Here is a 27816-nt window from a genome sequence, read left to right as displayed (position 1 = left end):
GTGCCGTGCGCACAGCTAGTCTTCGATGTCCGGCTTTCGGCCTACGATTTGAACCGAGGAAACATTGCGTCACTTCAACGTGATCATTCCAACTTTAAAACATCTTTAACTCCTAATGTGATGGCACTAACGTTTCGCAAAAGATTTAAAACGGAGTATTTTCGTACAATCACCGGCTGGTTTAAATACTACGCATTTAACTATCGGCAACTCCAGTAAATTATTCAATGATGTATCGCAAACCTGATTTGCATTAAGTTACTAGATTTAATCATAATAAACCAACTAGATCAGTATATCATTAAGGCAGCATGAGAATTCTAGCTTTTATAGTGACGCGATTTACACCTATTGTCCTTAATCGATTTTATGACAGTTAACTTTGATTACAACTTCGAATCATTTAACCGAACACAGATGTCGCTATATAAAACAAGCTTTAGAGTCTGCGCTATAAAACAAGATCAAGAAAACTTTCTAAAGTAATTTACCTTGTAGAACGACTTTAAAATCACAAGCTTGGTGTAAACTATCAATTGAATGCCTAATTCCACGTTATCTACGAGGAAATAAAACATAAGCTTTAACATTCATCCCACCTTACCTTCCTACACATTGATAAGTATAAAGCATATATCGTAAGATGTCTTGGTTGTGTCACATCTCCATGAAAAATTTACTTACAGCCAACTAGATTTGCCAATTACTATAATCGCAGTATTGACGTAATTTATCTAACAGATTTAGAATCAAGAGCTGATTTATGCCTTCCTTTTGACTTTAACGGCGTATATAAAATGGGTAAGTTTTTCTGCAGTGGAAAATTATGTGCTATGTAACTCGATATTAAAAAGTTTAAATTATTTTAGAGAGTGACGAAGAAGATAAAGGTTCACTAGACGTATACAAATATAGGCGAAGAGCTGACAAGGACGAAATATTCTTGAATTCTACTACATTTGGTCGAATTTCTGACATTGATAAGCAAGATGTCAATTATGGAATCGACGAAGAAAAGAAGCACAAAACCTACACAATCTTACAAGAAACCAGAACGGAATTCACAAATAGCAAGCTGCGGAATATTCTGATGATATATTCGAATCCTGCGTGGAAAGTGTTCATATTGACGATACTTTTTATCTCGTACCTGTTAGAATCATCCATGTACACTTTCTGCAAACCGAAGGACCGGCCATTTTGGATCATCATTCTTGTGATATGTTCCAACTTCATTTTCTCTTTGGATGTAACGATCGTTTTCGGGCTAAAGTTCTTCAGGAAGTGGAGAAAAACCCTCAATCTCGTAGAGCCTGAAACCAGTAGAGTAATATTAGATGTTGTTCTAGCTATGCCATACGCGTTTCTTTACTTAGTAAACTACGAAAGGACTTCGTTCAACTATTACGCGATTGCACCAATTATGGCCCTGATCCGTGTTTACAGAATCATAGAGTACTTTTATAACAAGTCATCTCAAGCAGGAAGTAATCAATGGACGACGTTTCTATTCCAATATCTGATATTATTTCTGCTGTCTGTTCATACTTGGACTTGTGTTTGGTACTTATTTTCAGACAGAAATTTCGATATACATAAAGTTAGGTCGTCGTGGTCGACCGCAGCAATATACTTGCCGACAGAGGTCACCTTTGATTGGTACTTCGTTTGTTCATATTGGTCTGTAATGTTTCTAACAACGAACGCGCTTGGTGATTTGTACCCTGTGACCACAACCGAAAGGATTACAGCAATCACAGCTATATTGTTGGGGTTTCTGCTAACAACAATCGTTTTTGTTGGGTCTTTGACTTCGCAGTTCATAACTATTACTACAAGACGTTCCATTTATGTAAGACAGTTGATGAAAATCAGAAATCACCTTGCGCTCATCAAAATGGATCCGGACACCACTAAGCGAATCATAAGGTAAAAAAATCTATGCAATAATTATCTTTAACTAGCTTTCCGCCCGCGGCTTCGCCCGCGTGGAATTTTGTCTGTCACAGAAAAACTTTATCGCGCGCGTCCCTGTTTCAAAAACCGGGATAAAAACTATCCTATGTTCTTTCCCGGGACTCAAACTATCTCTATGCCAAATTTCATCAAAATCGGTTGCGAGGTTTAAGCGGGAAAGCGTAACAGACAGACAGACAGACAGAGTTACTTTCGCATTTATAATATTAGTTGGGATTAGTTGGGATCTCAGATCATAGAAGGGAATAGATGTGAAACGGGGGCGTGGCGCGTGTCTCCGCGATATGCCCAGAAACGAACATCGCCCGCGACGCCAGGTTAGTCGCGATTCAGTCGTACTGAGGAAATGTTCTCCGATATTGTTGAATAATGCGTCGTAACGTGCAATAACATAAGTGAAACGAAGAACTACAGGAACAATGAAGTCATTTACCACATGTAAGTATTGCAAATCCATTGGTATTTTGCTTATAAATAAAAAAAACTAAACATTTTTACGAACGAATTCAGTGCCGTGACATTTACTGCGATATCGAAATTAGTGGTGATAAAAATTCAAACACGTTGTACATTGACGATTTAGTTAGCAACCACTTTATGTCATGCGTAACTACTGCGCAATGTATTTTATTTCTTCCGATATCCACTGACGCGTGAAAATACACAGTACGGCCGCATGTGCCGGTCGTAACATAGTGCAGGGCTCGTGTTCTAATACGGTTTCCTATTATCGATAAACAGAAGTAAATTATTATTTTCTATTTTCTAATTTTGAATGAAAAAATCATGAGTTGCTTGCGATTTTTAAGTTTTTACAAAAACAATAACAATAGTAGAAGGGATTAGTAACTGTCAACTATGTAATTACTATAAGAGTTAGTTGAAAGCCTAATATAGGCATTATTTTTGATAAACATAGGCGGTACGAATTTCGCCATAATTAAAAAGTTAATGCGCGATAGTAGTTAATAATAATTACAGTGATCCTGTTATTATTATTAAAGTAAATAATAATATATTACCAATATTGTAAATACTGGTAAAAATCGCAAGTACCTACTTAACCCATGACTTTTCATACAAACTTTGTCAGTCTATCGGCCGAATACTGAAACACTACTCAAATCTGTCACTCAGCTGACGGGCTCCTAAATTTAAGTATCCTTCAATTTTAAATGGTATTCTCAAACGCCACTCAACGGATTTGAAGCCGTGATCAGCTAAGCAGCTCTCAAATGTTTACCTACTGGCAACATTTACCAAAAAAAGTATGTTTTCATTTACACAAATGATAACTTTACGTTTTTTATCCATTACACGCAGCATCGTTTGGTTATGTATTGTCTTTTATGGAAATATACTCAATCAACTTAACAGAGAACAGTTTATTTTTAGTTTTTAATATAAATAAATCTCGTTTTATCATATAAAAAAATTAATGCTTGCATTTTTATTTAATTAAAAAAATAATTTTAAAGGTGATACTTTTTATTGTTGAAATCTGTATTAATAGTGGCGATCGTGAACCGAAACGTACCCACAATTGACAATTATCATTGTTGACTTGACAGAGCATCAAATTGACAAATCAACAACTCTTGGAAATGCTGCTATGCGATGTCCCCTTATTCCTAAGAAATAGGCATGTTTATGTGAAGCGATTTCATAGCAGCTATTTTGGTTGTTACTTCGTGCACTATACGATGCACAGTTGGCTGTTAGATGTGGAAGATATCACCTAGTACACGTTCATAACTTCCCGTTGCGTAGAAGAGTAGGGTTATAATAAGTATTTGGTCCACTGGTTGTATGGTGTTTGGTGAGGGGTTTCAAAGAGCTTCCAAATTATGAATCCAGAAACAACACCGTTTCTTTAGAGACGCGGAATCTCGCTCGGAATTGCATGTCATTATAATAATATTTTTCAATAGCGTTCATTCAGCCTTATTGCGTTCCTGCGATTAGATCTAGGTATTTCCTCGAGGCTCGAAAGAAATGATAACGATGACACACATTATTTACCACTATTTAGGTCGATTTAGGTATAAGAATAGGATTTAAGATACCGCGCAAGCACTCTCAAATTTAACAGCTGCTTAAGACGATTTGACAGTTGTTTGAGTAATGCTTAGCGTTGAATGGCGTTTCAGTATGCGAAAATTCATTTAAGTGGCGTTTGAGTGCAACTTAATTTGAGAGGTGCTTAAAAATTGAGAACTGCTCAGATATTGTTTTGAGTATGCGAAATGTAAGTTTAGGAGCTGCTTAACTATTTGAGAAGCCGTCAAATATTTAAATGGCGTTTCAGTATTCGGCCGTATAACTTCTATACTCCATCGATAACGACATTGAGCTTTGGTTGGGGTAAATTAATATAAGGTAACTTCATTTAGTCCCAATAATTGATTCTGAGTTTTTCGTCCATACAAAATGGAACTGACTCCTTTATGCAAAAATCGTTAAAGAACATAATAATATAATAAAAAGGTTTTCATACAAGCATTTTTTAAACCAATTTCGAGCCTTGCCCCCAGGATTTAAAGTATCGATATCTTATCGACTCCATTTTATCTTTCTTCTCTCTAATTGCTTTTTTCAAAGTGTGCGTCACGTCACGCGGCCATTGATTGGCCATAAGGCACGCCTTCTGGCCAATCACAGCACTTTTAAGCCGGTTGCACATGTTGTCGTAGACTCTCAGTCGCTTTGTTTTTACACAGTTGAATGTGTGTGTGGGAGCTGTGGTGGGGGAAATGTGGGGACACTGGTTCTCGTTGTAGTTACGCGCGACTTCATATCTATTCTCTTTCTATGATCTGAGGTTGGGATTGTAAGTTTATCGCTTGTTATTATTATTAATCTGTGTTTTAGATACTACGAAGATCTATGGTACCAAAAGTCCGGTGTGTTCAAGCCGAAACTATTGAAGCTTCTGCCGTATCCTCTTCAAATGGAGATCTGCTATGACTTGAACGCTGTACCACTCTACAGTTCATTGATATTCCGAAAGCTTCCGGAAGCCTTCCTTAGAAGGCTCTCTCTGGACATGAGTCACCAGTTTTATTTACCAGGCGACATTGTTTACAAGCACAATCATAACAAGACTATTATGGTAACTGATTACAATAAACTTTACCTACCACATTATACACCTACGTAAAATATGGAAGTTTTTTACAGTATCATTTTCATATACACGGTGAGACCACACCCATTTAAACATTACGTAATTTTGTCTGATCATGAGACGTTTGCGCGGAAAAATAATATTTAATTGTAGGTATGTATCACGAGTGGAGTTCTAGAATTACTATCGGATGAAGATGACGAAAGTCCAATGATTTCATTTTCAAAAGGAACGTGCTTCGGAGAAATATCTCTGGTTTACAACATACCAGGTAATAATCTGTACATGTAATTAGAAAATTGACAGTTACTTGCAATAAAAATGTTGTAAAATTAATTGCACAATTTCACTTTCAGCTCGATGTACCGTAAAAGCGGCGACGTACGTCGAGTGTCAAGTGCTGGACAAGACAAAGTTCATTAAATTGATGATCACGTATCCTCAAATGATCGATAAGATAAAGAAAGAAATAAATGAACGGATTGAGAGGAGTCGTCAAAGGAAAACGAGGGGAGACCAGACTGCCTTATCCTTGAATATCTACGCCTCGAAGGATCGAAAGAAGAGCAGCATTAAATGTCTGAAGGACAAGCTAAGATACGTTCAAGGCATGTTAAAAATTGTTACGACTATCTTCAATGTATTTCAAACCAGCCGATTGCATAGGTAACCAACCTAGGTACATACCTGTATCTAATTTGCAACCTTACTTGTTACCGCGAGTGACAGGCGGGCTATGTGCCAGTTTGCGGTAGGTGCGATCACCCCAAGTTTATTAGATCCTGATTCTCCTATTTAGCTCTGTGTATCTCTGAACTTTCTCGTACACATTAGCGTTTATAAAAAATATGGAAAGTCGCAATCTTTTACATCTACAGGGTGTCCCAAAATTAAAACGTCACATTGACACCGGTAGGTAGATGGGCCTAAGACGTTAGACGCGTCGAACAACGCGTTATTATGTCCGTTGAAAAGTTTCATCAGTGTCGAGATACGGTTATTTTTGGTACACATTTTCAAACAAAAAATCATAAATTTCAATACTCCAGAAACTTTTATGGACATTAAGTCTAAGGCCACGTGGTATACTTGTATAGCTACCACTCGCGTCAATGTCACGTGCTAATTCATTTTTTTAAAGATTATTAGCAATTTGTATTGCCCAAATTACTAATAGTCCCATTAGCCCATCGTGTTAAGCTAAATAAGCTTGTGTTACGAGTGGGCTCACCACGATAGTCGAGCGGCGGTGGGTTTCGTACCCGCGTTCCTCGGATCTCGAGTCGGCCACTCCGACCCCTTCACCGTTCGGCTATCGTGGCTATTAAATTTTATTATGATAGCTAAATATAAAACAATACCTTGTTGACTTTGATGTCACAATTAAGTTTTATCTCACAGGTAAAACTAATGAAGACCTGACGAAAGATGACGAGTTGGACAGTAACTGCTTAGATCTCTACATTTTATCTGAACATGTTAAGAAAAAGACGACCTTATTTACCTGCATCAGTTCCTCGTTTCCTTGGGTTTTGGAACACGATTGCTACCTAGTAAAATACTGGGAGCATTACATGCTCTGTATAGTATTTTACATCTGTACTGTATATCCATACTTTATCGGCATCAAGAGAAAATTTCCCGGCGGCCTTCTATTCTATACTCAGATTCTAATCACCATCTCGCTGCTACTAAACGTCGTTATGTCTTCTGTAACAGCTGTGAAAACAAAGAAAAGCTATTTAACAAACATACGAAGCATTTTGAACTATAGGATGAACACCCTAGGGTTTTATCTAGATGTGATTGCTATTATACCGTTCGAGTATATTGTCACGATTCACAAAACTGTAAATTACGACGACAGTTATAGAGACCACTTATTTTACCTGTGCAAAGGTATCAAATTATGCCTAGTGTGGAGACTGTCGAATTTTTTTGAAAAACTTGAACGCAAGCTGTTACTGAATTCTTTGATCGTGAAGGTAACAATAATTGCTTTTTCTAATTTTTTTGTGTTCTTTTTTGAAGTCAGTTTAATATTTTTCGTCACACTTAATTATTTTGAATATCGTTATTTTCTTAATACAATTTATTTTAAGGTGGCCAAATACTGCGTCTACATTTGTCTATTATGTTACTGGTGTGGAGTAATATTGTACATGGAGTCCTGCTTTGTGAGCCGTTGTTCTGAAAACTCGTGGTTCAGTAGGGCTTTGCTTTGGGAAAACAAAATAAGTGGTGTGACGTCAAGCAAGTAAGTTACTTTAGTAAAATATCAGAGAAACGTTTAAATAAATATGCTTCTACCTTATTCTTTGAGTAGCTATAAGTGCGTAATAACAGGCATAATAATAGATTGTAAATACGTATTCGACAATTAATTACCACATCAGAAGCATTAAAATATCAATGGAAACTAGTTGACATTTACAGTTGAGATTTACTTTACAATCTTATCGTAACATCGTCATAATGTTTATTAATTATATGATTTATAATCAATAAAAGAAGGTAACAAAAGCTGACATTTAACTTTAACTACTCGGTAATAAATTACAAATGTTATCAAGTCGCATAAGATAACATCATGAGATTTCCGTATAGTTCCCATACCGTGAAAAACATTTAACAAAATCAAATAATGACAAGAGTGCGTGGATTTTCCTAGATCGCACTTATGCATTACATATCTTGTTTAGTGTAAGTCCTATTTGATGTATTTTATTGAAAAAGAGGCTGACATAGGTGACTGTTTCTTCTGCCATTTCTCAACATCAGCCCATAGTATGTTGTCCCTAAGCTTAGTGGTGGTAGGGCGAGCTATTTGGGACGTGTTTATGCGCTCTGGAAAAGACCCAAGTACTGAATAACTTTGACTTTTTTTTTCTAGAACCAAATATCCACTAGTGACGTCAGTATACTTTGCAACTACGGTCCTCCTGTCAGTGGGGTATGGTGATTACACGCCTGGTGACCAATTCGACATGGCTTTAGTGGCTTTTCTCAGCCTATATGGAGTACTACTGATCGGATACTGCGTGTCCGAATTCTCAGCTGTAGTCACACATTGGTCTAGGTAATTTATTTTTTTAATTTAGTGATTTTACTCTACATACAGGGTATAGCCCTGCGACACTGGAAGGGTGACATTGACATAGTATGACGTGCCAGAGGGCTTAGTGTGAGTTAACATCAAACGTCCTCACTAGTGAGCGCGTAAAAAATGTCATTAAATGTATGACGGACTGTACAGCGCCCCTAGCGGAAACTTTCAAGAACTAAAAATGACATGTATTTTTTAACGCGCTCCCTAGTAAGGACGTTTGATGTAAACACACTAAATTCTCTGAGCATACATATCTGAAGCATATCCGAAGTCTCGCTGACCTCTCAAAAACACCCTCCCGTGCCGCTCCCATACCTCCTGCAATGACTCAGTTAAGCGCTATAACTATAGATAGAATAACACCACACAGTCTTGTTAAATAAAGAGTTTCTATTTACCATAAGGATCAATTTCCTTATATTTCTTATTACCTTCACAAATGACACCGAATAAGACATAATTTAAGTTAGTTTCTATTCAAATATTATAATAACTTAATTTGGTACAGAACCAAAACGGCTTTCTTGGAAGTGATCATAACCATAGACAAGTTTATGAAGGAGAACAATATGCACCCGGCAATCAAATCCAGAATAATGGCGTTTTACGAGCTACAGTGGCAGTATAATTCGGTAAACGTTACGAAATCTACTTATTCGTCACTTATGTAAATTTAGTCTATGACTAATTTATAATTTATGCCTCAATATAAATTTATGCTGGTCTGAAAACGTTGCCAAGACTTTAAAAAGTTTTTCGGGACTATTCCAGGGAGTGGAACTCACTGAAGAGAATTGGCTAGAAAGTACTGTCATACCATCTGAGCTGAGGAAGAAAGTGCTACACCAAGCTAGGTTCAAAGCGCTAACTTCGATAAGATTCTTCCAAGTTAAAAACATCGCTTACATTCAAACATTAACCGAAAGTAAGTCTAAGTAGTAGAATAATAAATCTATCTCTCTACGGTCGAAAAATTCAACGCCAACGAAACTTTACATCTTAGATTAAATAAATTTAACGCAAGGTCAATTTAAGCCTACACTTGCTACGAGTGACAATATCTCTCATTGAGACCATTTTTGTGATTTTTAGCTGCAAGAGACATAATTCTTCCACCAGGCGAAATCGTATACTACGGTGGAACAGTTACTAGAGAGCTCTACATTATAGAAAGCGGTTATTGCCTAGTAACATCCCCAGAGATGAAAGAGGCTAAGAAGGAACGCGTCATCGGACCTGGAAACCATTTAGGATTGCTGGTGCTATTATATGCCGTACCAGCTGTTAGTACTGTGATTACGCTGACCCATTGCAAGGTTTGTGCTTCATCAGGTCGTTTAGCTTCCACTGCACCTTCTATAATTTAGTTTAAGCAAGTGCCAATGGATTATTTGGAAAGTGCAGCATGGGACGTCCACCCACAGCGTGGACCGACGACCTCATAAAGGTAGCAGGAAGGCGCTGGCGCTGGATGCAAGCCGCTATACCGACCGGTCAATATGGGAATCATTAGAATTCCCATATTGCACATAGGTTCAGCAGTGGAAGTACTGTGGTTGATGAACGGAGGAATTGACTAACACTCCAACTCCAACTTCGAATATTTTACCCCTTTAGTCGCCTTTTACGACATCCACGGTAAGAGTGGGAGTTATCCTATATCTTATCTGCAAGACACACTCCATTGTAATTATTTTTTGCATGTACAGTCACGGAATGAAAAGGTTCGTCAGTTTTCAAATTGATTCCTTCAACGAATCGCGAGCACATATTACATTTTGAAACTATGTTACAGAATAATCTCGAGTTAGAGAAAATGATCTTTAACTGTTCGTCAGTAAAGTTCAAAATTATTCAGATCAAAGTTGTTTGACGATTTAACTTGTCAAGAAGATTATTATGATTGATAAACTAAAACCTTCTTGTTGGTTCAACCTGCCATTATCTATTAAATAAAAAAAACTACATTTTGTAACATTGCACTGATGGGATAGAAAAATAAACAAGCAAAACCTTATTCGTTAGCAAACGTCATATTTATTTAAATGTTAGCAGCACTGTTTCTTGCACGGTTATGTTGGCAGGTTTGACTCTTACAATACCTAGTGCATGCGAAAACCGACACTAAGGTGACGAACCTTTTCATTCCGCGACTGTACAAATCGCATATTTTTGATTCTTTACAGTTGATAAGTATTAGCCACTGGGCCTACACATCAGCATTAAGCTTATTTCCTGATATGAAAGAGCATGAAGGCCTTCTAACGCCAGAGGAACTTAACAGCATACAGATGCAGGCCAAGTCACAATACGCTGCTTGTGCTTATTTAAAGCATTACAGCAACCTCACTAGGAAACCCCCACGAGTCAAGATTACCAATATCCTTCAGGAGTTTTTGAACAGTAAGTGACTTAAAATCAACATCATAGAACATATGCCTCCCTCAATGGTTTTCACATCGCCCGGTTGGTAACAACTTGACTTTATGAGGTCGCGATTCAGTTGAGTCTTGATCTTAGAATGTTTTATCAATATTTTAAGTGGGGGTTCAACTTATGGATGGGCTTAAAATATTAATAAAACATTCTAAGATCAGAAGCCAGTTGCAGAAACTGCCTTACACGTAATCAAATTATTAGTCACATATGAAAATAAGATAAAATAAAGTCTACCTGCGTCTGAGTCAACTAAAAGGAGCATGCTAAAAGATAAACGTATTAAATAACAGTATTATTCATCGTATGTTGTATTTTCAGATTCCTTCATAAATGTGTATGATGACTACCACAAACGGAGAGAAAGCTACATCAAGTCATACTCACAATTTCGCATTTTGAACCATTTCGCACCGTATTTACTTATGCCGATTGCGATCAAACCAAATGGAATATTTTTGAAGTTCTGGGCGTTTGGCAGAATTATTACAGCGTTTCTGTTATGCATTTTAGTACCGGTAATGTTTAATTTAATCTGTATGTGTAGAAAGAGCATCACATATAATTATAATTTAATTTAGCCTTGTCTCTCTCACTCATCTACGATAAAAGCTCAATTGAAAGAGAAGGATAGCGCCGATTTATTGCACATAATTTTTACCTACACTTTCTTCTTTTACGATACTTAGAGCTGCGTTTAAGAGTACTCAACTTAACAAAAAATCATTTCCAATTACAGATAGTTGTGTCTATGGCCCCATTATGTGGAATCTTTAATTATGCAATAGTAGCTCTTGAGGCAATATGCTATATTGATCTCTATCTGATGCTACATGTCGCTTATTATGGAACGAAGAACCAGTTGATTTACCATCCATATTTAACTGCCAAAAATTACTTAACAGTAAGTTTTTTTTAAACTTAGTAGTCGGAAGACGTAGTGTAGGCAAGTCTCCTACTAAGTGGACCTACAATCTGGTGAAGGTCGCGGGAAATACCTGGATTCGGGCGGCGCGATCGGTCGTTATGGAAATCCTTGAGGGGCTTTTGTCTAGCAGTGAACGTCATTTGGCTGAAACTAATAACGAAAGTTTTTTTATTACCTGAATGGAGGTAAAAATAAGATAGTAAGTACGTCATCATCATCATTTCGGCCAACGGACGTCTACTGGTGCTATTGCTGTTTATAGAATTGAATCAGCAATTACAGTTACAGAGAATATGAGTATTTATAATAATAGGTCATCCTAATAAAATACGACTTCACGCGATGTAATGAATTTAACGACGAGGGCGGCAACCTTAAAATACTTGACGCTTGATAGATTCGTATGACCTTTTTCATAAGCCCACACTATTAACTTTCATTCTAATTCAAATTCTTGGTTACAGGTCTAACGCGCAAAACTCAGAAAGTGCCTGAAGTATACAGGGTGTCCCGTAATGTAACGTCAAGCCGGAACTGGGTGTTGAGGCAAGTTGTGCTGGTTATCAGAAAAATATAAAAAACAATCTATGTGGCATATTTTAAAAATAATATAATAGGCATTTAAAAAAAATCAAAAAATTCTACTCCAGGTGACGGTCCTTTTACTCGTGTTGCCACAAATCTTCACTTTTTCCAAATTTTTTTTTTGTTATGTAACCCTGAATAATGCTTCTCTAAATTGTTATCAAAATTACAAAACCAGCTGCTCCAACTTGGATGAAAAAAATACATTATTCCCAAAAAAAAATATCAAAATAAAAATTTTGCCTAGTTTAAACTGACTGTACTGAAAAAAAATTGTACTACGCGAGTGTGGCAAGTGACGTCATAATTTGGCGCATTTAGTAAGGATTCCAAAATGGTATAACACTTTGTAAAATCTTGCTGTAATTGTCGACAATTTTTGTTTATTGGAAATAATCCCGTTTTTAACTTTATCTACCTTGGTTAAAAATATTATTCTAATGTGCCCAAAATTTAAGTTTCTGGCTTAAGTGAGGTGGAGAAGCCATTTTAAAAGGTATGAGCGGGACGGAGAGGGCCATCTTACCAAGCAGGGATGTTATGGATATCCGTAACCGTAACCGAAACTATCGGATATCCGAAATAAAAAAACGTCCATAACCGTAACCGAAACTGATTCAAAAGTTACGGATAGTTTCGGATAAAGGCGAAACTGCAAAACTCTATGAAATTTGCAGTATACACGCCGCAGCTGCAATGCCGCGCTGCCGATTTCATAGTTTTGCAGTTTGCGGTTGCAGTTTGCGGTCTGCGGCCCGTCTTGGAATTGTACCTTAAATCTTAATATTTGTTACCAACTTGTCTGGCATTCGCTGGCACCATCTAATATGCCAGCCTGTTTTACCTTTATCATACATAGGTGTCGTCTTAGTTGGTACATAAAGTAGCTATGTGGGTCACGCTCACGCAGCATCTTGCTATTTGTATTATACCTACATTTTTGAAATTCTAATAATTCCGTAACCGAAATTATCCGAGACTTTCGGATAATCTGAAATGATTTCATATCCGTGACCGTAACCGAAACCGGTATAATATTATTCTAATATCCGTAACCGTATCCATAACCGAAACTTCATATCCTTATTATCCCTGTTACCAAGTACAAGTGCAGGCAGGGCAGGTAGTAAAGGCGCGCGCGCACGGGTGACTTTTGTCACAGTATGTCAACTACTAATTACTGTCATGGTGACAAAAGTTTCTGTGACTGATTGTACGGTAGTCAGTCACAGAAACTTGAATTTTGGTTTCATTAGAATAATAATTTTTAACCAAGGTAGATAAAGTTAAAAATGGGATTATTTCCAAAAAACCAAAAATTGTCGACAATTACAGCAAGAATTTACCAAGTGTTATACCATTTTGGAATCCTTACTAAATGCGCCAAATTATGACGTCACTTGCCATACTCGCGTAGTACAATTTTTTTTCAGTACAGTCAGTTTAAACTAGGCAAAATTTTTATTTTGAAATTTTTTTTGGGAATAATGTATTTTTTTCGTCCAAGCTGGAGCAGCTGGTTTTGTAATCAACCGACTTCAAAAAAGGAGGAGGTTCTCAATTCGACCCGTATGTTATTTTTTTTGATAACAATTTAGAGAAGCATTATTCAGGGTTACATAACAAAAAAAAATTTGGAAAAAGTGAAGATTTGTGGCAACACGAGCAAAAGGACCGTCACCTGGAGTAGAATTTTTTGATTTTTTTTAAATGCCTATTATTTTTAAAATATGGCACATAGATTTTTTTTTATATTTTTCTGATAACCAGCACAACTTGTCTCAACACCCAGTTCCGGCTTGACGTTACATTACGGGACACCCTGTATAAGCAGCATGGGAGGGACGTCATATGAAGTCTCGCTAACGTTTGACATTACAAAAACACGCTCCTATGCCTCAGGCTCTGACTCAGTTTTGCACTAGACCGAACGTAGGTACGTAGGTCCTTTGTAGGGCACTTATACACGTCCCAAATATAGCTTGCCCTAAGACCACTTCGTTCTTGACATCAAAAAGTGGCGGAAGAAACTCAGTCACCTTTGTCAGCCAAATACAAGAAAGTAATTCTTGTTTGTTATGCTTTACAGGGCCCTTTCATCATAGATTTTCTGACATGCTTTCCCTGGTATGCGATATGGAAGCTCTTCGTACCTAAACACGATGAAGATCATACGGAAGAGGACCACATAGCCAACCATCACGTATTCCACTGCATATTAAGAATGGTCAACGTGCTACAAATATACAAACTTTACGCTGCGTTCTGGGCGGAATCTATCGCAGCATTGAAACGGGTATTTTTATTTTATTTAGATTTTAGATAGTGTAATAATAAAACATTACATATTACTTTCAGCGTGCATTCCGACTTTATCGAAAATGGAATCGCTTATTTTCTGATCAGGTCTTGGATTTCGCTTTAGGGCTTTCAATATTGTAATTATGATAGGTATTTTACTTGTAAAGACTGCCGCTTGTGGAAACCGAATGCACGACCTTTGTGTCCTCTGTAGCTCAGTGGATTTGCAGTCGTCCGACTAAGAAAATATCGTGGCCTGTTTCCTTTGAGACAGTGGCATTTTCAATAGAAACATCTTCTCTTAGCAATGATAATAAAATAAAATTAATTTTAATTCCAGGCTTACTTGATGAGTGTCGTACAGTTCTTTCTACTGACGATTTTCTTCCTTAACTTGTATGCATCGATGCTGATAACCATGTCATGCAGATACGTGACAGCTTCTAACGCCGATGATTTCGAAGACAGAATTTCACGATTGTCCCTGAAAGGACCTTATATGAACACAACGTACCATCCTGAAGGTTGCATGGTTTGCCAACGAGGTATAATAAAAAAAAAGTTAATTAAAATTATTCGCATTAGATAAGATTAAGGTCGCCTATGTTCACCTAGGATTCCTAGGAATTGCGCCTTTGTTCATCTAGAAATCACCCAGATAAACAAATTCGACTTTTGTATTAATATTGAAATACTCCTCTGTGGCATCTCACGTAATTTTATAGTGTCATGCAACAATCTCATAAGCTGATGACTGTACATACCGTACACTAGTTTGAATCTAGGATATTATAAGTGAGTATGCTTATTATTTATTTCCTTCACAAAGGATCTTGGGTTGACGCGCCAACATTATTAGAAGAATACCTAACCCCGGCAAAAGTATACCTGTTGGCTTATTATTGGGCGGCGACGAGTTTTAGTGGGGCTGGCTTCGGTGACATCACTGCGCAAGACAACACCCACATGATCCTTTCCATTTGTATCAACATACATGGAGTTCTGTTCTTTGGGTATAAAGTCATTTTAGTTATCTGATTTTGAATTTTATATGGCTTTAAAGATGATACGAAAGTGCACATGTCTATATGTGCCTGTTTTGCAATAATGGCCCTTGCAAAATCATATAAGTATGACACTTTATTTCAGATACGTTTACGCTAAAATTGCATCACTGAAAGCAATGGCAGATCAAGTGGTAACGAAATTCCAAGAGAATTTAAAGCATCTGGAATTATTTCTGAACAGAGAAAAAGTGCCATTTGTACTGAAAAAGACTGTGATAGATTACTGGAAATATCAATGGAAGAGAACGGGCGGATGGTCGGTAAGGATTTTTTTGGTTTGGTGCAGTGAATAAAATTTTAAACGATATATCCATATCACTTTCGCACACGTTAGCGTCTTGGCATGAGTGAAAAAGAAAGATAATTTTAGTGTATAAATCTCGCAAAAAAAAGCACTAAATAAAAGAAATAAATCTCCACATCTGGCGGTTTCCATACACCTTTCCGAATGACGTTGGTTCATTGCATAAACAGCAAATTTTAAATAAACTTACATACAAATCTGTTTGTTGACAAATACTGGCAAAGGAACTAGCTATTTAATATCAGCAATACCAAAATATACGGTTATTTCCTTCACGCCGTTTAGTATAGTAATAAGTATGTAAAATACTTGATGACAATTTACCAAGTAGAGTTAGAATGCTATGCTAATCACCTTGTTTGCTTTTAAATGTTATCAAATCACCCATAATAACAGCTAAAGGTATATTTAATTATCCTTGTTTAGCACCAATCCATACTAGGTAAACTGCATGCAAATCTGAACGAAGATGCAGTACTGTATATGTATGAGAAAACGCTGCGAGAGATACCTTTGTTCGAGGATGTTGAGTATTCGTTCTTCAGGGCCTTCGCGAAGAAACTCAAAGAGCAATACTTTCAAAAAGGTTACATGGTTATAAGAGCCAACGAAGTTATCAACTCAATGTATATTATCTATCGGGGGAAGGTACAGTTTTATTTCCTCATATTAGGTAGCTGTTAACTCAGACAGTGCCTGGGGTATGGGAGCGGCACGTGAAGTGTTTGTAACATCAAACGTCAGCGAGACTTCAGATCTTCTTCAGATTTATATGTCACCCGTCATAATATGTCAATGTCACCCCTCCCGTGCCGCTTATTTATTATCTCAGGCACTAACTTAAGCGCTAGACCTATAACTGTGTGTGTTTTTAACATACTAAAATTTTGAGTGGAACATTATTAAAAACTTTTTGCACAACTTTGGTGTAGGTGGACATAATATCGGATATTAATGAAGTGGAAGCCTGTATGGGGCCGGGCGGCATATTTGGAAATATCAGAGGTGCATCCAAGTATTTGACCATGTCAAACGTCATCGCATCGAGAAACATCGATTTGTTGTGTATTAAAGGACACGATTTCTACGCTCTCCTAAAGGTTTCTTGATAGCTTAATTTTGCAATAATCATGTCATCTACATAAATTAAACAATATTTACATACTTACCAAATAACCAGTACTTATGTTTGTTCATGTTCTTTCAGAGCTATCCGTCCGTACTTAGGAAAGTTAAACAGTCGGTCGACTCGGCAGCAAAAGACTACGTTCTTCCTACCACCACGTCTGGAAGACCAAGTTTGGAGGTGAGTAAAACACAATAGAATTATTAAGATTATTCCCTAGATTCTGAATTAGAATTCTTAGCTAATGCGTGCTCATTTTTAATTGTTCTGAATTGAGAGATTCAACTTTGAGAATAGCTTAAGTAATCTCAAATCAATTCAGAAACGAAAATAGGCTTAAGTTCATACTTAGGTAGAGAATGAGAATTCTCAAGCTCTGCATTTCAATTAAGAAGCCGGCTGTATTTCAAAATTAATAATACAATTTAAATACAGGTTGAGACATACCCTCTTTCATACGAAGCTGGTGACGATGAAGAAGACGATGGACTCGACGATCTTGACTTCAGCATGTTTGTAGAAGTATGTTTCCTTCCATCATTCGTATAATACTTCAGATCACCTTTCACTTCAGATCAAAGCCTTTGGGCTTTAATGAGATTTGTCAACTTCCAGAGTCCAGAAAAGAGTATAGCCGAATCCCATGGCTCAAGATCTATCACATCAGCAGGAAATGTAGACTACGTTGGAGCTACATTCCTGATTTTAAAACCACACAGGTTTCATTCTATTATCTCCGTCTTAAAACATTCGTGAGACAAAATACTGTATCAGTTTTCACACCTGGGCATAAGGATAAACGTATAAAAACCATGCGGAAATCATTTAATATAGATATACCTTATCTACGAAGATTAATCTACGTCAATGCATATTTACTATCGCAAGTGTACTACAGATTTTTCTACTTATTCTACCACAGAAAACTAGTTTTCTGCTGTCATGCAATACTATTGTAGGGGTCACTCAAAATAATAATACACCTTGTCAAAACAACAACAAACAATTTAAATAGCAAATAATTGAAATATTACCCGCCTGCCTATTACATTTTGAGAGTACCTTTTTGATTTGCTTTCAATGCTAATACTCATTTTAATACTTACCTATTGCTTATTTGCAGGTGGTTTCGTAGCAGTATTTTGCCAGACTGCAAATTGGTCATGTTCATGGGTAAATCCTTTTTCGTATCTATTGGTAATTCCTGTCTATAATAGCAAAACCTCTGATACAGGAATACTGGATCACCCAGTAGGAATTTAGAAAAGTGAAATTCTGATTTACAACTTACGTTCTTCATACATCTTCAGTTTTATTAGATACCTACATTGTTGACTAAACCGATGACATAATTCCATTAATGTTTGCAGATCAATTTACGCTGATTCTTGCCTATGTTGACTTCATGTTGCTCGTATATCAAATGGCATTTCTCTCAATCCCTTACTTTTTATACATCTGTGTGACATTGGATGTAATATTTTGGTACAAACTATTTCTCGACATGCACAGCGGGTTTATGAACAGATACGGCGATTATATTTTGAATCCGAAGAAAGTTAGGGAGATGTGAGTTCACTGTAACTTCTATTTTAAATAAGATTCATTATGTTGATATGTATTTGGCCTATATTGCTTTTGTCCGTATCAGGACACTTGTGCGAAAGACATTTGCGTGAATACACAAGTGCGAAAAGCCATTTGCTTGCGCCTACGGACAAACGGAAATTAATGTTTGCGCGAAAGACACGATCGCGAAAACACATAGCGCAAACGATTACTTATTTTTTTTCTTTCACGATAATGCCGTTCGCGCAAGTGTCTTTTCGCTAAAATATATTTTCGCGGAAGTACGTAACGAAACATTTTTGTAGAGTAAAAAAAATATTGTTGTAACATCGATGTTGAAATTGCAGGTACTTCTCAAAAGTATACCTACGGAGGCGTGATTTCCTTGCGAACATACCTATTTGCTACTTAGCATTCGGCTTGCCCTTGCTTCCGCCCATACAACTCGCATTTTTCGTCTACCTACGCTCTCCCCAGTTGTTTAGAGTCTCATACCTGTTCACCTACAGAGTACACTCGGCAAGGAAAAACAACATCAGCTCGGCTAATCTTTTATTCAAACTAACGTGGGTATAAATCTGCTATTTTTACTTTTGATTGATGACAATTCTGTTAAATTAATCGAGAAGTTTCTTTATTAAATTATAAAGTTTACATTAAATTGTAAATTACTGAAAATGACCATCGAATTTAGAAAAAAAAAAACTTAAATCACTGGGTTTCTTATGTTCACGTAGGTACACTATGTTTTAAGCTACTGCATTTAGCATCTAATAAATGAAGCAGCACAAATAGATTCCAAAATTCAAAAGGGGTGTTAAGGAGTAGTCCTAGTGTATCCTATCAATTTACATCTTAATTCTACTACCTACATCAATATAACTGAACTGAAGCCTCTCTTATTTATAGGCCTAATGTTTTATTTCAGGTCAATAGGAATATGGGCATCAATACTGGCTCACGTAAACGCATGTCTATTTTTCAAACTGTCATGTCTAACTCCAGTGCACTGTACTTCGGCTAACTGGATGTCAAAAAACGAACTTAATTTACGATCCAAATACATACAGGTAACTTAAGCAAATACAGTTATTCTAATATTACTTGACTTCAAGGTCTGAACCGTTCTTGCACTTGGTACGCATTAAAATTATTGAAACTAGGACTATTGCATTTTTTTCTCACAAGTTGGTGCCACTGGCAAAGATAAAACGATAGACCCTAGTTTGAAACCGCGTCGTGAGTTGTGCATTAGTTTTTACAGAAGCATCTGCTGTCTACAGAAGCTGCGGGCCCGCAACCGCCGCGGGCGCGGGTGAAAATCGCGCCATGAGTTCTTAGCCTAACTTCGCACATGAACTGAAAAATCTAGAAAGTGTCTAGTCAAGCGATATCTCTTGCGGTCAAACAATAATCAAGGCAAATTAGTTATTTTATAAGCATATATTTACAGGCAAATTATTTCTCAATCTACGTGGCGGCTCTGTGGTACATGATAAACTTACTAACGATCACTGGAACCGGCGACGTCTCATCACAAAATGACTTTGAAGCTATAGAAACTATCATTGTCATTATTATAATCAAGTTTTGTACAGGTATTTTCTATCTTATTTTCTAAATTAATAAACTGTTGTATTTTTCACAATGGCTAGCCTAAGGGTGTCTTAATATTAGATGAGTGACGTAACGCTACAGTGGCGCCACTGTAGCGCGCTTGCCGCACCATTATTAGTTTTCATACAATTTTGTTATGAAAACTAGTAGTGGTGCGACAAGCGCGCTACTGCATCGCTTCCTAACGCCTCTATTTTGAAGGCCCAACTGTACAATTATTCAACAGTGGCAGTGCTTTACCTACGTTATTTAAAACATTTTAACTTATCATCAATACAGTATACTTTTTTCAGGACTTCTAATATCAGAAATGTCAGCGATGATCACAGCGCATTCGTCTTCGCGGATCGCTTATGATTATGGTATAAACGAGCTAAGAGATGGGCTTCGAGACATGGACCTAAGTGACCACCAAATGAACAAGATGTGGGACTACGTTCGTGAACTGTGGAACAGACAGCAAGGCCGGCAGGTAGGTGTATAGTTCAGGGCGCCTTACATCCAGTGGCTTCCTACCTTTATTCCTTACATCTGTCCACCTTTTGTCGCAGGCGTATGTCTAATAATAATTTTATTTTACATTATGATATGAAGTATAATTTTAAAGTCCTACCTCTTTCTCTATGTTGGATAAACTGTATCAATATCAAAGTTAAGGCAAGAAGCATTCTTGCTGAGAATTAAAATGAACTTAATTGATAACAGTGGACATGACATCAGACTATATTTTTTTCCTAAAAAATAAAGCACCTGTTAGAATCACAATACTACCACGTCATGAGGTATAATGTACAGTCAACAATACTGGTGTCTTGACGTCCTGCCATCAACCTAAAATAATCTTCCCAGATGCCTGAACTAGTATTTCAACTACCATTCCGACTGCGCTGTCAAATTATGCAAGCACTATACGGGTCTCACATAAGAGAGTCCATTATATTCAGTAAAGCGGACGACGATTTCAAGAGGATGCTGTCCATGTGGATGAAACATTGCGTGTTTTTCCCGGGGAATTATATCGTCCAATGCGGGGATTCCGACCAGTGCATCTACTTCATACATAGAGGCGAGGTATGGAGAAGTTTTAGTTTGAGATTATACATATAGCTCTGAGCTTTCTAAGAACTAAATACTGTAACGATTTCTTACGCTCTAGAGCATTGGTTCTCAAAGTTATTTAAGACGCGCCCCCTTTCGACCTTACAAAAAATTCCGCGTCCCCCCTCCTCCAGTCAAGATTATTTATTTGTCGTATCGAGCAGTCTGGAATGCATTATCTCAGTGACCGCAGGTTTTTTATACTTAAGTACACAGATGGCCCCCGCCCCCCTTTAAAAGTGCTTTTTTTAAGCAAATAAATTAGTTTTATGAATTTTTTTATAAAGGTCTTTGCGCCTCCCCTGGGGGGCGCGCCCCCTACTTTGGGAACCAATGCTCTAGAGTGTATCTTCAAAGTGAGTTGTAATAGAGATACATTTAAATTCAGTTTCCTATTTTTAAACTGATTTAAATTTGTTTTAACAGGTCGAAGTTCTAACTGTTCATCCCAATTTGACTGAATCAATTTACGATATTTTAGGCCCTGAAGACAGTTTTGGAGTAGCACAGGTATTTAACCACAAGTCTAAGTGTTACTGCACCTATTCAATTTAATTTGGTTATAAGTTTAGAAGTTACTTTTTAAACTGTGACTGATCTTTATCTGCTCCTGAGTTTGTAAAATTGATATAAAATGTATAATTTCAGGGACTTTATGTAGGTGTGGCTCACCATTTCTCATTCCGAGCTAGGACTGTGGTCGATATTGTGTATTTGAAGCTTGAACAATGGAAGTATTTGCTGGATTTCTATCCCAGATCAGCGAAAATTGTAAAAAAGAAAGTTGAAAATGTCTATTTAGCAATTTAGACAAATGGTTTGTTTTAATTTAAGAATATGAGTAGTTTATTTTAGTTTTTAGTTCTTAAAATACTATAAAATGAAATAAGTATTTTTGGAAAAATTAAAGAAGTTTTATTTGTACTTTAACCTATCACTTATTAAAATCAACATTGTTTTCTTAGGCGCTTAAATCACAATTAGGTACATGAGTATTCAACGAAGTATCAGAATAATCAACACATAAATCAGTAGCATTCTACAACACTAACTACTTCAAAGGTAGCGATTATCACTCACAGTGCCTCTTTCTCTTCCTGGTAACCCTCTGGGATATCTCCGGGATAATATCTTGGGTTGTTATATCTTCCGTAGACTGCTGTGATTGTAGCATTGTTGAATTTTCCTCATTTTGTTGAGTCAAATCAATCTGCTGAGTCTGTGACAACCTGGAACTGATAGTAAATATCTATTAATCCTTGAACATTAAACGTAGCACCATTTAGTCCCACACTAAGCAAAACCAATTTTGAGTACCAATTAGAATATCAATTTCATGAAATACAATTCTAGGAAACATTAATCAATGTCAAGTCATATAAACTGGCAATATTGCTTTAATCTTCTTCTTCTTCCTCGGTCCCTCACTGATAAGGATTGCGACCACAGATAGTGTTCCTCCACAGACTTTAATCATAGAGAAATTGATAAAATTTAAAGAATACACTTTTACTTACACCTCCGCACAACGAAGTTGCTCTAACTGTTCAGCACTGAAGTCAGCTTTACAGCACGGCCATTTCTCCACTTTTTCCAAATACTTGTTGAGGCACCTGGTGTGTACTGCTTGCCCACAGGATAAGCAGTTGCAACCCTGAAAGTTTTTAAGTAGAAATATTAATAACATAATTATAGCAAATGCTAAGGATTGGATAGATAGAACAACACCTAAGGCCTCAGCCTCGAACTTAGCGGGCAGCGGGGCGGCGGCGGCGGCGGCGCGGGAGCGGCAGGATCTTATGCGTAAAATCAAATAGACCGGTTCTCGAAAACAGCGGCGCGGCAGCGGGGCGGCAGCGGGCAACGAGCGGGCAGCGGCGAGGGAGCGGGCAACGAGCGGGCAGAGCGCACTCCTTCTTATGCCCACAATAAATCGAGCGTTAGGAATAAATTTGAATCGAAATAAAATTGTCGCCGTTGTTCAGACATTTCGTTTGCGAATAAAAACAAATATCTCGACAACACAACCCCGAACACAACACTTCGCCGCTAAAGCGCCGCGCGAGCTGCCCGCTTGTTTCGAGAACGGGTCTGCGTTGCCCGCCCCGCTCCAGCGCCGCCGCCGCTCCCGCCCCGCTGCCCGCTAAGTTCGAGGCTGAGGCCTAAAACAAGAACAATCATATTCTGCATAATCTTATAACAACTTTATTACAAATATAGTTGGCCTATAGTTTTAAAGCTCCATTCTTTTCTAATAATGGAAGGGAGGTAAAATAGTAATATACAGTCGTGGTCAACTAATTAGGGACAGATAGAATACTAAGCAATACTAAGTGTTCATATCCTATTATTGTGAGCTTCATTCAATATTACTGGCTGTTACTTTGTAAACATATTGACTATCAAGTACTCTATTTAACAGAATACAATAACAACAAAAAAACTTACTAACTTAATAAAAAATCTTAATCAAATCACATGAATCGGTAATTATGGTACGGACGGTCTGGCCACCTAATTAGGGACGCTTAAGTTTTTCCTTCTAAATTAAAAAAAATAAAAAGTAATAACTTTTATTCTGTTCATTTGTAATTTCGGCGTCAATTTGAAAAGCGATATTCTTATCTTGCGAGTTAAAAACTCATCAAATTATTAAAGGTAATGGGCTGAAAGAAAAGCAACAATGCGCTAAGTTATAATCAATCTTTTTCAGTGTGGTTGGCCATACCGGTAAATTGCAGATCATCTGAAATGTTCCAAAAACATGAATCTACGATGCAGTGGCTTATTTCAAAATCATGAAACCACAGAAAGTATGACTAGAAGGAAGAGGCCAATAAAAACAACCCCACAAGATGATCGCAGAATGGTCACCCTCGCAAAGAGAGATCCCTTTAAGGGTTTCGTTCTGATCAAGAGCGAGATTTTTGGACCAGAACCGACTGCTGGAGTATCTGCGTGGACCGTCAGAAGGCGACTGGTGGAGGCAAAGCTTGTAGGAAGAGTTCCTCGAAAAGTTCCACTACTGAAGATGGAACACAAAGAAGCAAGATTGGCGTTTGCAAGAAAGTATGGACATTAGGCTTTTGCTCAATGGATAAATGTGCTGTTTTCTGATGAGATCAAGATAAATCTTATTTCATCCGATGACAGACAATACGTGCGACGACCTGTAAAGTCCGAAATGATACCAAAGTAAACGAAGAAGCAGGTGAAACATACAGGCGGCAATATAAAAATCTGGGGCTGTTTTTCTGGACATAGAGTGTAACGTATAAAAAGAACTGAAGTTAAACTTGAGCAATTCCACTACAAATAAATATTGGAGAAAACGATGCTATCGTATGCTGAAGAAGTCTTACCAGTCTCATGAACATTTCAACACGATAACGACCCAAAACATACCGCGTACTCTGTTTTATCGTTCCTAGCGCAACAGTCAGTGACGGTACTAGATTGGCCCGAAAACAACTCAGACTTAAGCCCTATAGAGCTTATGGTATGAAACGAAGGAAAAAGTTGCAGCTCAACGTACTGGCACTAAAAATCAGCTTTTCGTGGCATTTAATGGTGTTTGGAATAATATTTCTTTAGAAACCTGTAATGATTTGATTGCATCCATGCCGCGCCGATGTCAAATGGTTATAACCAACAAAACCAACCATATTGGTTATAAAAATACGTTTGATGATTTTGTTTTGTATTCTATATTTATTAATGAAAACTTTTTATGTAATAAACACTTAAATAATTTCCAATTTATTTACATTTACAGTGAAAGTGTTACGTGTCCCTAATTAGTTGTCCATCCCTAGGTCAATAAATGTGTAGGTGGCAATGATTTATTTATTTTAAAAATATTGATCGCAACTAGCTAGTTTCTTTTCTGGCCTTTAAATATTTAGAATACTAGCCAAAGGATGATGGGCACAAATGTATGGAAAGTGGTACCCGCTCCAATAGCCATAACCAATATATATTTTAAAAGGCCTTTAGATGTAGGAAAATGTCTGCTATGGGGCCAGTTCTAATTCACGTTTTGAAAGCAGTAATTCCACTAAGTATTATAATGAAAGTATAACACAATCATCCATGTATACGAGTATGTATTATGACTACAATCTATTAATATAACTAAAAGAAGCTTTGAAAAGGAAAGGATTATACCTAGGATGAACTACCCAAGCTATTAGCCCTTTATTCGCTTTCATCATCATCATCATGATCATTTTAGCCATAGGACGTCCAGTTGAACATAGGCCTCCCCCAATGATTTCCACAATGGCCGGTTGGTGGCGACCTGCATCCAGCGCCTTCCCGCTACCTTTATGAGGTCGTCGGTCCATCTTGTGGGTGAACTTATTGGGTCTTGTGGGTTTGTTCGCTTTAGCAAACCATAATAAAACCCTTAAGAAGTAATAAAACTTTAACCCCTTTATTAATAAAAGTTACACCCTAGTTGAACTCTGGCTTAAATTGTCATTTGGTATGGAAATGTCATTTTAATTCAAGTTTCTTCCTAGGTGTAACTTTTTATTAATAAGGGGGTAGTACTTCTTTAAATAAACATATTTATTTCACAATTATCCCCATTAATAATAATAGAGTTAAGGAAGGATGCTGGAGCAGTAAACCCTTCCTGCCTCGCATAACCTAAGTACCATACGATGGACACGTATGATACTTCTTCTTCTTCTTCCTCGGTCCCTCACTGATGAGGATCGCGACCACAGATAGTGTTCCTCCACAGACTGCGGTCATAAGCTGTGTGGACCGCACGATGCAAACTCCCGCCCACCGTCTTCCTCACCGCGTCCGACCATCTCGTCGGTGCCCTGCCCCGAGCGCGTCTGCCTTCCATACTGTATGATACTTAGGTTACACAAAAAGTATCTTTATCATCGAACGCAACCAGATCTGAGGCTGGTGGCCATAGTAAATGTTGTTCGTCTCGGTAAGACCTTTCAAATGACACTACAAACATAACTATTGGAGCCGGGTACCATTCTGCAAAAAAGTATGTATATCTTCGTACACAACCAGATCTGGGGCTGGTGGTCATAGTAAAAGTTGTTCATCTTGGTAAGACCTTTCAAACGATACTAGACACATATCTATTGGAGCCGGGTACCATTTTGCCCATTGTCCTTACTTGTTATTAATAGGCACAAGCTACAAAGCCTCGTGAAGATTATTTTTTTTCGGACTGGAGAGACGGTCTTGTGTTTAAGTCATATAACGTCCCTAATTAGTTGACCACGACTGTATATGTCACCGTAAAATTGTGAATTCCGTCAGATTATAATCTGACGTAGTTAAATTACAATCTAACCTAACCTAACCCACTGTTAGTTTACAATCTAACGCGTTATATTATAAACTGACAGAGTTTACAATTTCATGTTGACATATACAATCTGCATCAGTGACTTTTTGATTTGGGAATTTGGTACCCTTTGGACCTTGTCTTATGTAACATAATAGGGTAAGTACTTACTCTAAAAACAATTTGTTTGCAAAGACAGCACTCCTCGATTGTATCTGGCATGTTCTGACGAAGGTAACCTTCAAACTCGTGGATTGCTCGCACTCCTAAAGCATAGTTATTCTGGTCCTTGTCCAGGTATCTCATTCTACACCAAGTGTTGAGAAGTTTCTGGAATTATCAGAACTTTATTTGAGATTTAAATGCAATGGTTATGTTTCATTTGTAAATAAATGAACATTAGTCTGAATAGTTAGTATCTGTCATGTGAGTGGTAACAATAATAAAGTTTTCATATCAAGCTTACCATATTTCACTCTGTTTTATTTTTAGGGCCAAAATTAGCCTTCTCCAAGGTATAGGGATATGGAAGTGGCAGGTAACAGAATGATGAATAGATAATTAATCCTACCTACTTCTGGTTCAAGAGTATTGTCTATGTTATTAGCTGATTTATGTCCAGAATTTCAATTGATAAGTAAGTTAATAAAAATGAATCACATTGTACACTTACTTGGGCATCAGTTTTAGTAAAAGAGGCTTTCATACCTCCAACCAAATTGATAGCATGTATACCAGTTATCTGTCTCGCTTCTGTCGTCATGATCTGCTCAATTAGCACCCTGAAGTACTCCAGCTCCGTGGCGTTAAATATATTCTGGGATTTTGTAGCATCATCATAGCCCAGAGAAAGAAATATAACCACTTCTTCGTTGGTCAATTCATCGTTCGTTATTTTGATGGCTTGTTGCAGAGGTCTGATTTCGTCATTTATTTCTTTTACGAGGTCTTGGACTGAAGACAATTCTTCATCTAGATGTAAAATTAAAGCTGGGTAAAGTATACACAAGAAAGGATTGAAATGCAAAGTATTTTCTGTTTACTTACCGGTAAAAGTAGTGAGAATTTGTTGAGCATCAGTTAGTGTTATTACACCGCGACTAGCTATTGATCGCAAAAGGAACCGATGTATCTTCCCGTACATAGCGGCGGGATATTTATCTGAATAGTATTAAAATTAAATGGTAAAATAATAACAAAAAGGCGACTGTTTACAAATTTTCTTCAGCAAGCAATCGACCGCGAA

The 27816-nt window shown here is 37.3% G+C and overlaps 2 protein-coding genes across 2 annotated transcripts; one reads left to right on the top strand and one right to left on the bottom strand.

The window, feature by feature from the left end:
* The first annotated feature begins 699 nt into the window (after positions 1-699).
* On the top strand, positions 700-22144 carry LOC135076906 (uncharacterized). The gene is made up of 29 exons (XM_063971417.1): positions 700-801; positions 870-1929; positions 4849-5089; positions 5258-5375; positions 5461-5714; positions 8071-8100; positions 8985-9138; positions 9306-9529; positions 10400-10616; positions 10971-11167; positions 11389-11553; positions 14252-14458; positions 14804-15008; positions 15293-15476; positions 15613-15790; positions 16261-16482; positions 16767-16934; positions 17042-17140; positions 17396-17482; positions 17576-17679; positions 18084-18133; positions 18331-18529; positions 18877-19095; positions 19458-19599; positions 19983-20127; positions 20440-20618; positions 20996-21217; positions 21671-21754; positions 21893-22144. The coding sequence occupies exons 1-29, from the start codon at positions 798-800 to the stop codon at positions 22052-22054; spliced, it is 5520 nt and encodes a 1839-aa protein (XP_063827487.1). The 5' UTR covers positions 700-797; the 3' UTR covers positions 22055-22144.
* Positions 22137-27816, bottom strand: LOC135076905 (non-structural maintenance of chromosomes element 1 homolog). Its single transcript, XM_063971416.1, has 5 exons — positions 27618-27816; positions 27244-27542; positions 26742-26900; positions 22762-22898; positions 22137-22479 (listed from the first exon to the last, which is right to left on the bottom strand). Exons 1-5 carry the CDS (start codon positions 27712-27714, stop codon positions 22317-22319), a joined length of 855 nt encoding a protein of 284 aa, XP_063827486.1. The 5' UTR covers positions 27715-27816; the 3' UTR covers positions 22137-22316.

Source organism: Ostrinia nubilalis, chromosome 12, assembly GCF_963855985.1.
Source record: "Ostrinia nubilalis chromosome 12, ilOstNubi1.1, whole genome shotgun sequence".
In the NCBI taxonomy this organism is placed as follows: Eukaryota; Metazoa; Arthropoda; class Insecta; order Lepidoptera; family Crambidae; genus Ostrinia; species Ostrinia nubilalis.
This window is presented reverse-complemented; position numbering and strand designations above follow the sequence as displayed.

What these genes read in the sequence shown, in the direction of transcription:
- LOC135076905 (XM_063971416.1), bottom strand. Translation starts at nt 27,714, where the DNA reads ATGTACGGGAAGATACATCGGTTCCTTTTGCGATCAATAGCTAGTCGC. An exon ending in AATTCTCACTACTTTTACCG is followed by an intron (nt 27,543 to 27,617) that starts GTAAGTAAACAG and finishes TTTTACATCTAG; the next exon opens with ATGAAGAATTGTCTTCAGTC. An exon ending in CAACTTCGTTGTGCGGAGGT is followed by an intron (nt 22,480 to 22,761) that starts GTAAGTAAAAGT and finishes ATTTACTATCAG; the next exon opens with TTCCAGGTTGTCACAGACTC.
- LOC135076906 (XM_063971417.1), top strand. An exon ending in TTACGCTGACCCATTGCAAG is followed by an intron (nt 9,530 to 10,399) that starts GTTTGTGCTTCA and finishes GATTCTTTACAG; the next exon opens with TTGATAAGTATTAGCCACTG. An exon ending in ATTTCTACGCTCTCCTAAAG is followed by an intron (nt 16,935 to 17,041) that starts GTTTCTTGATAG and finishes ATGTTCTTTCAG; the next exon opens with AGCTATCCGTCCGTACTTAG.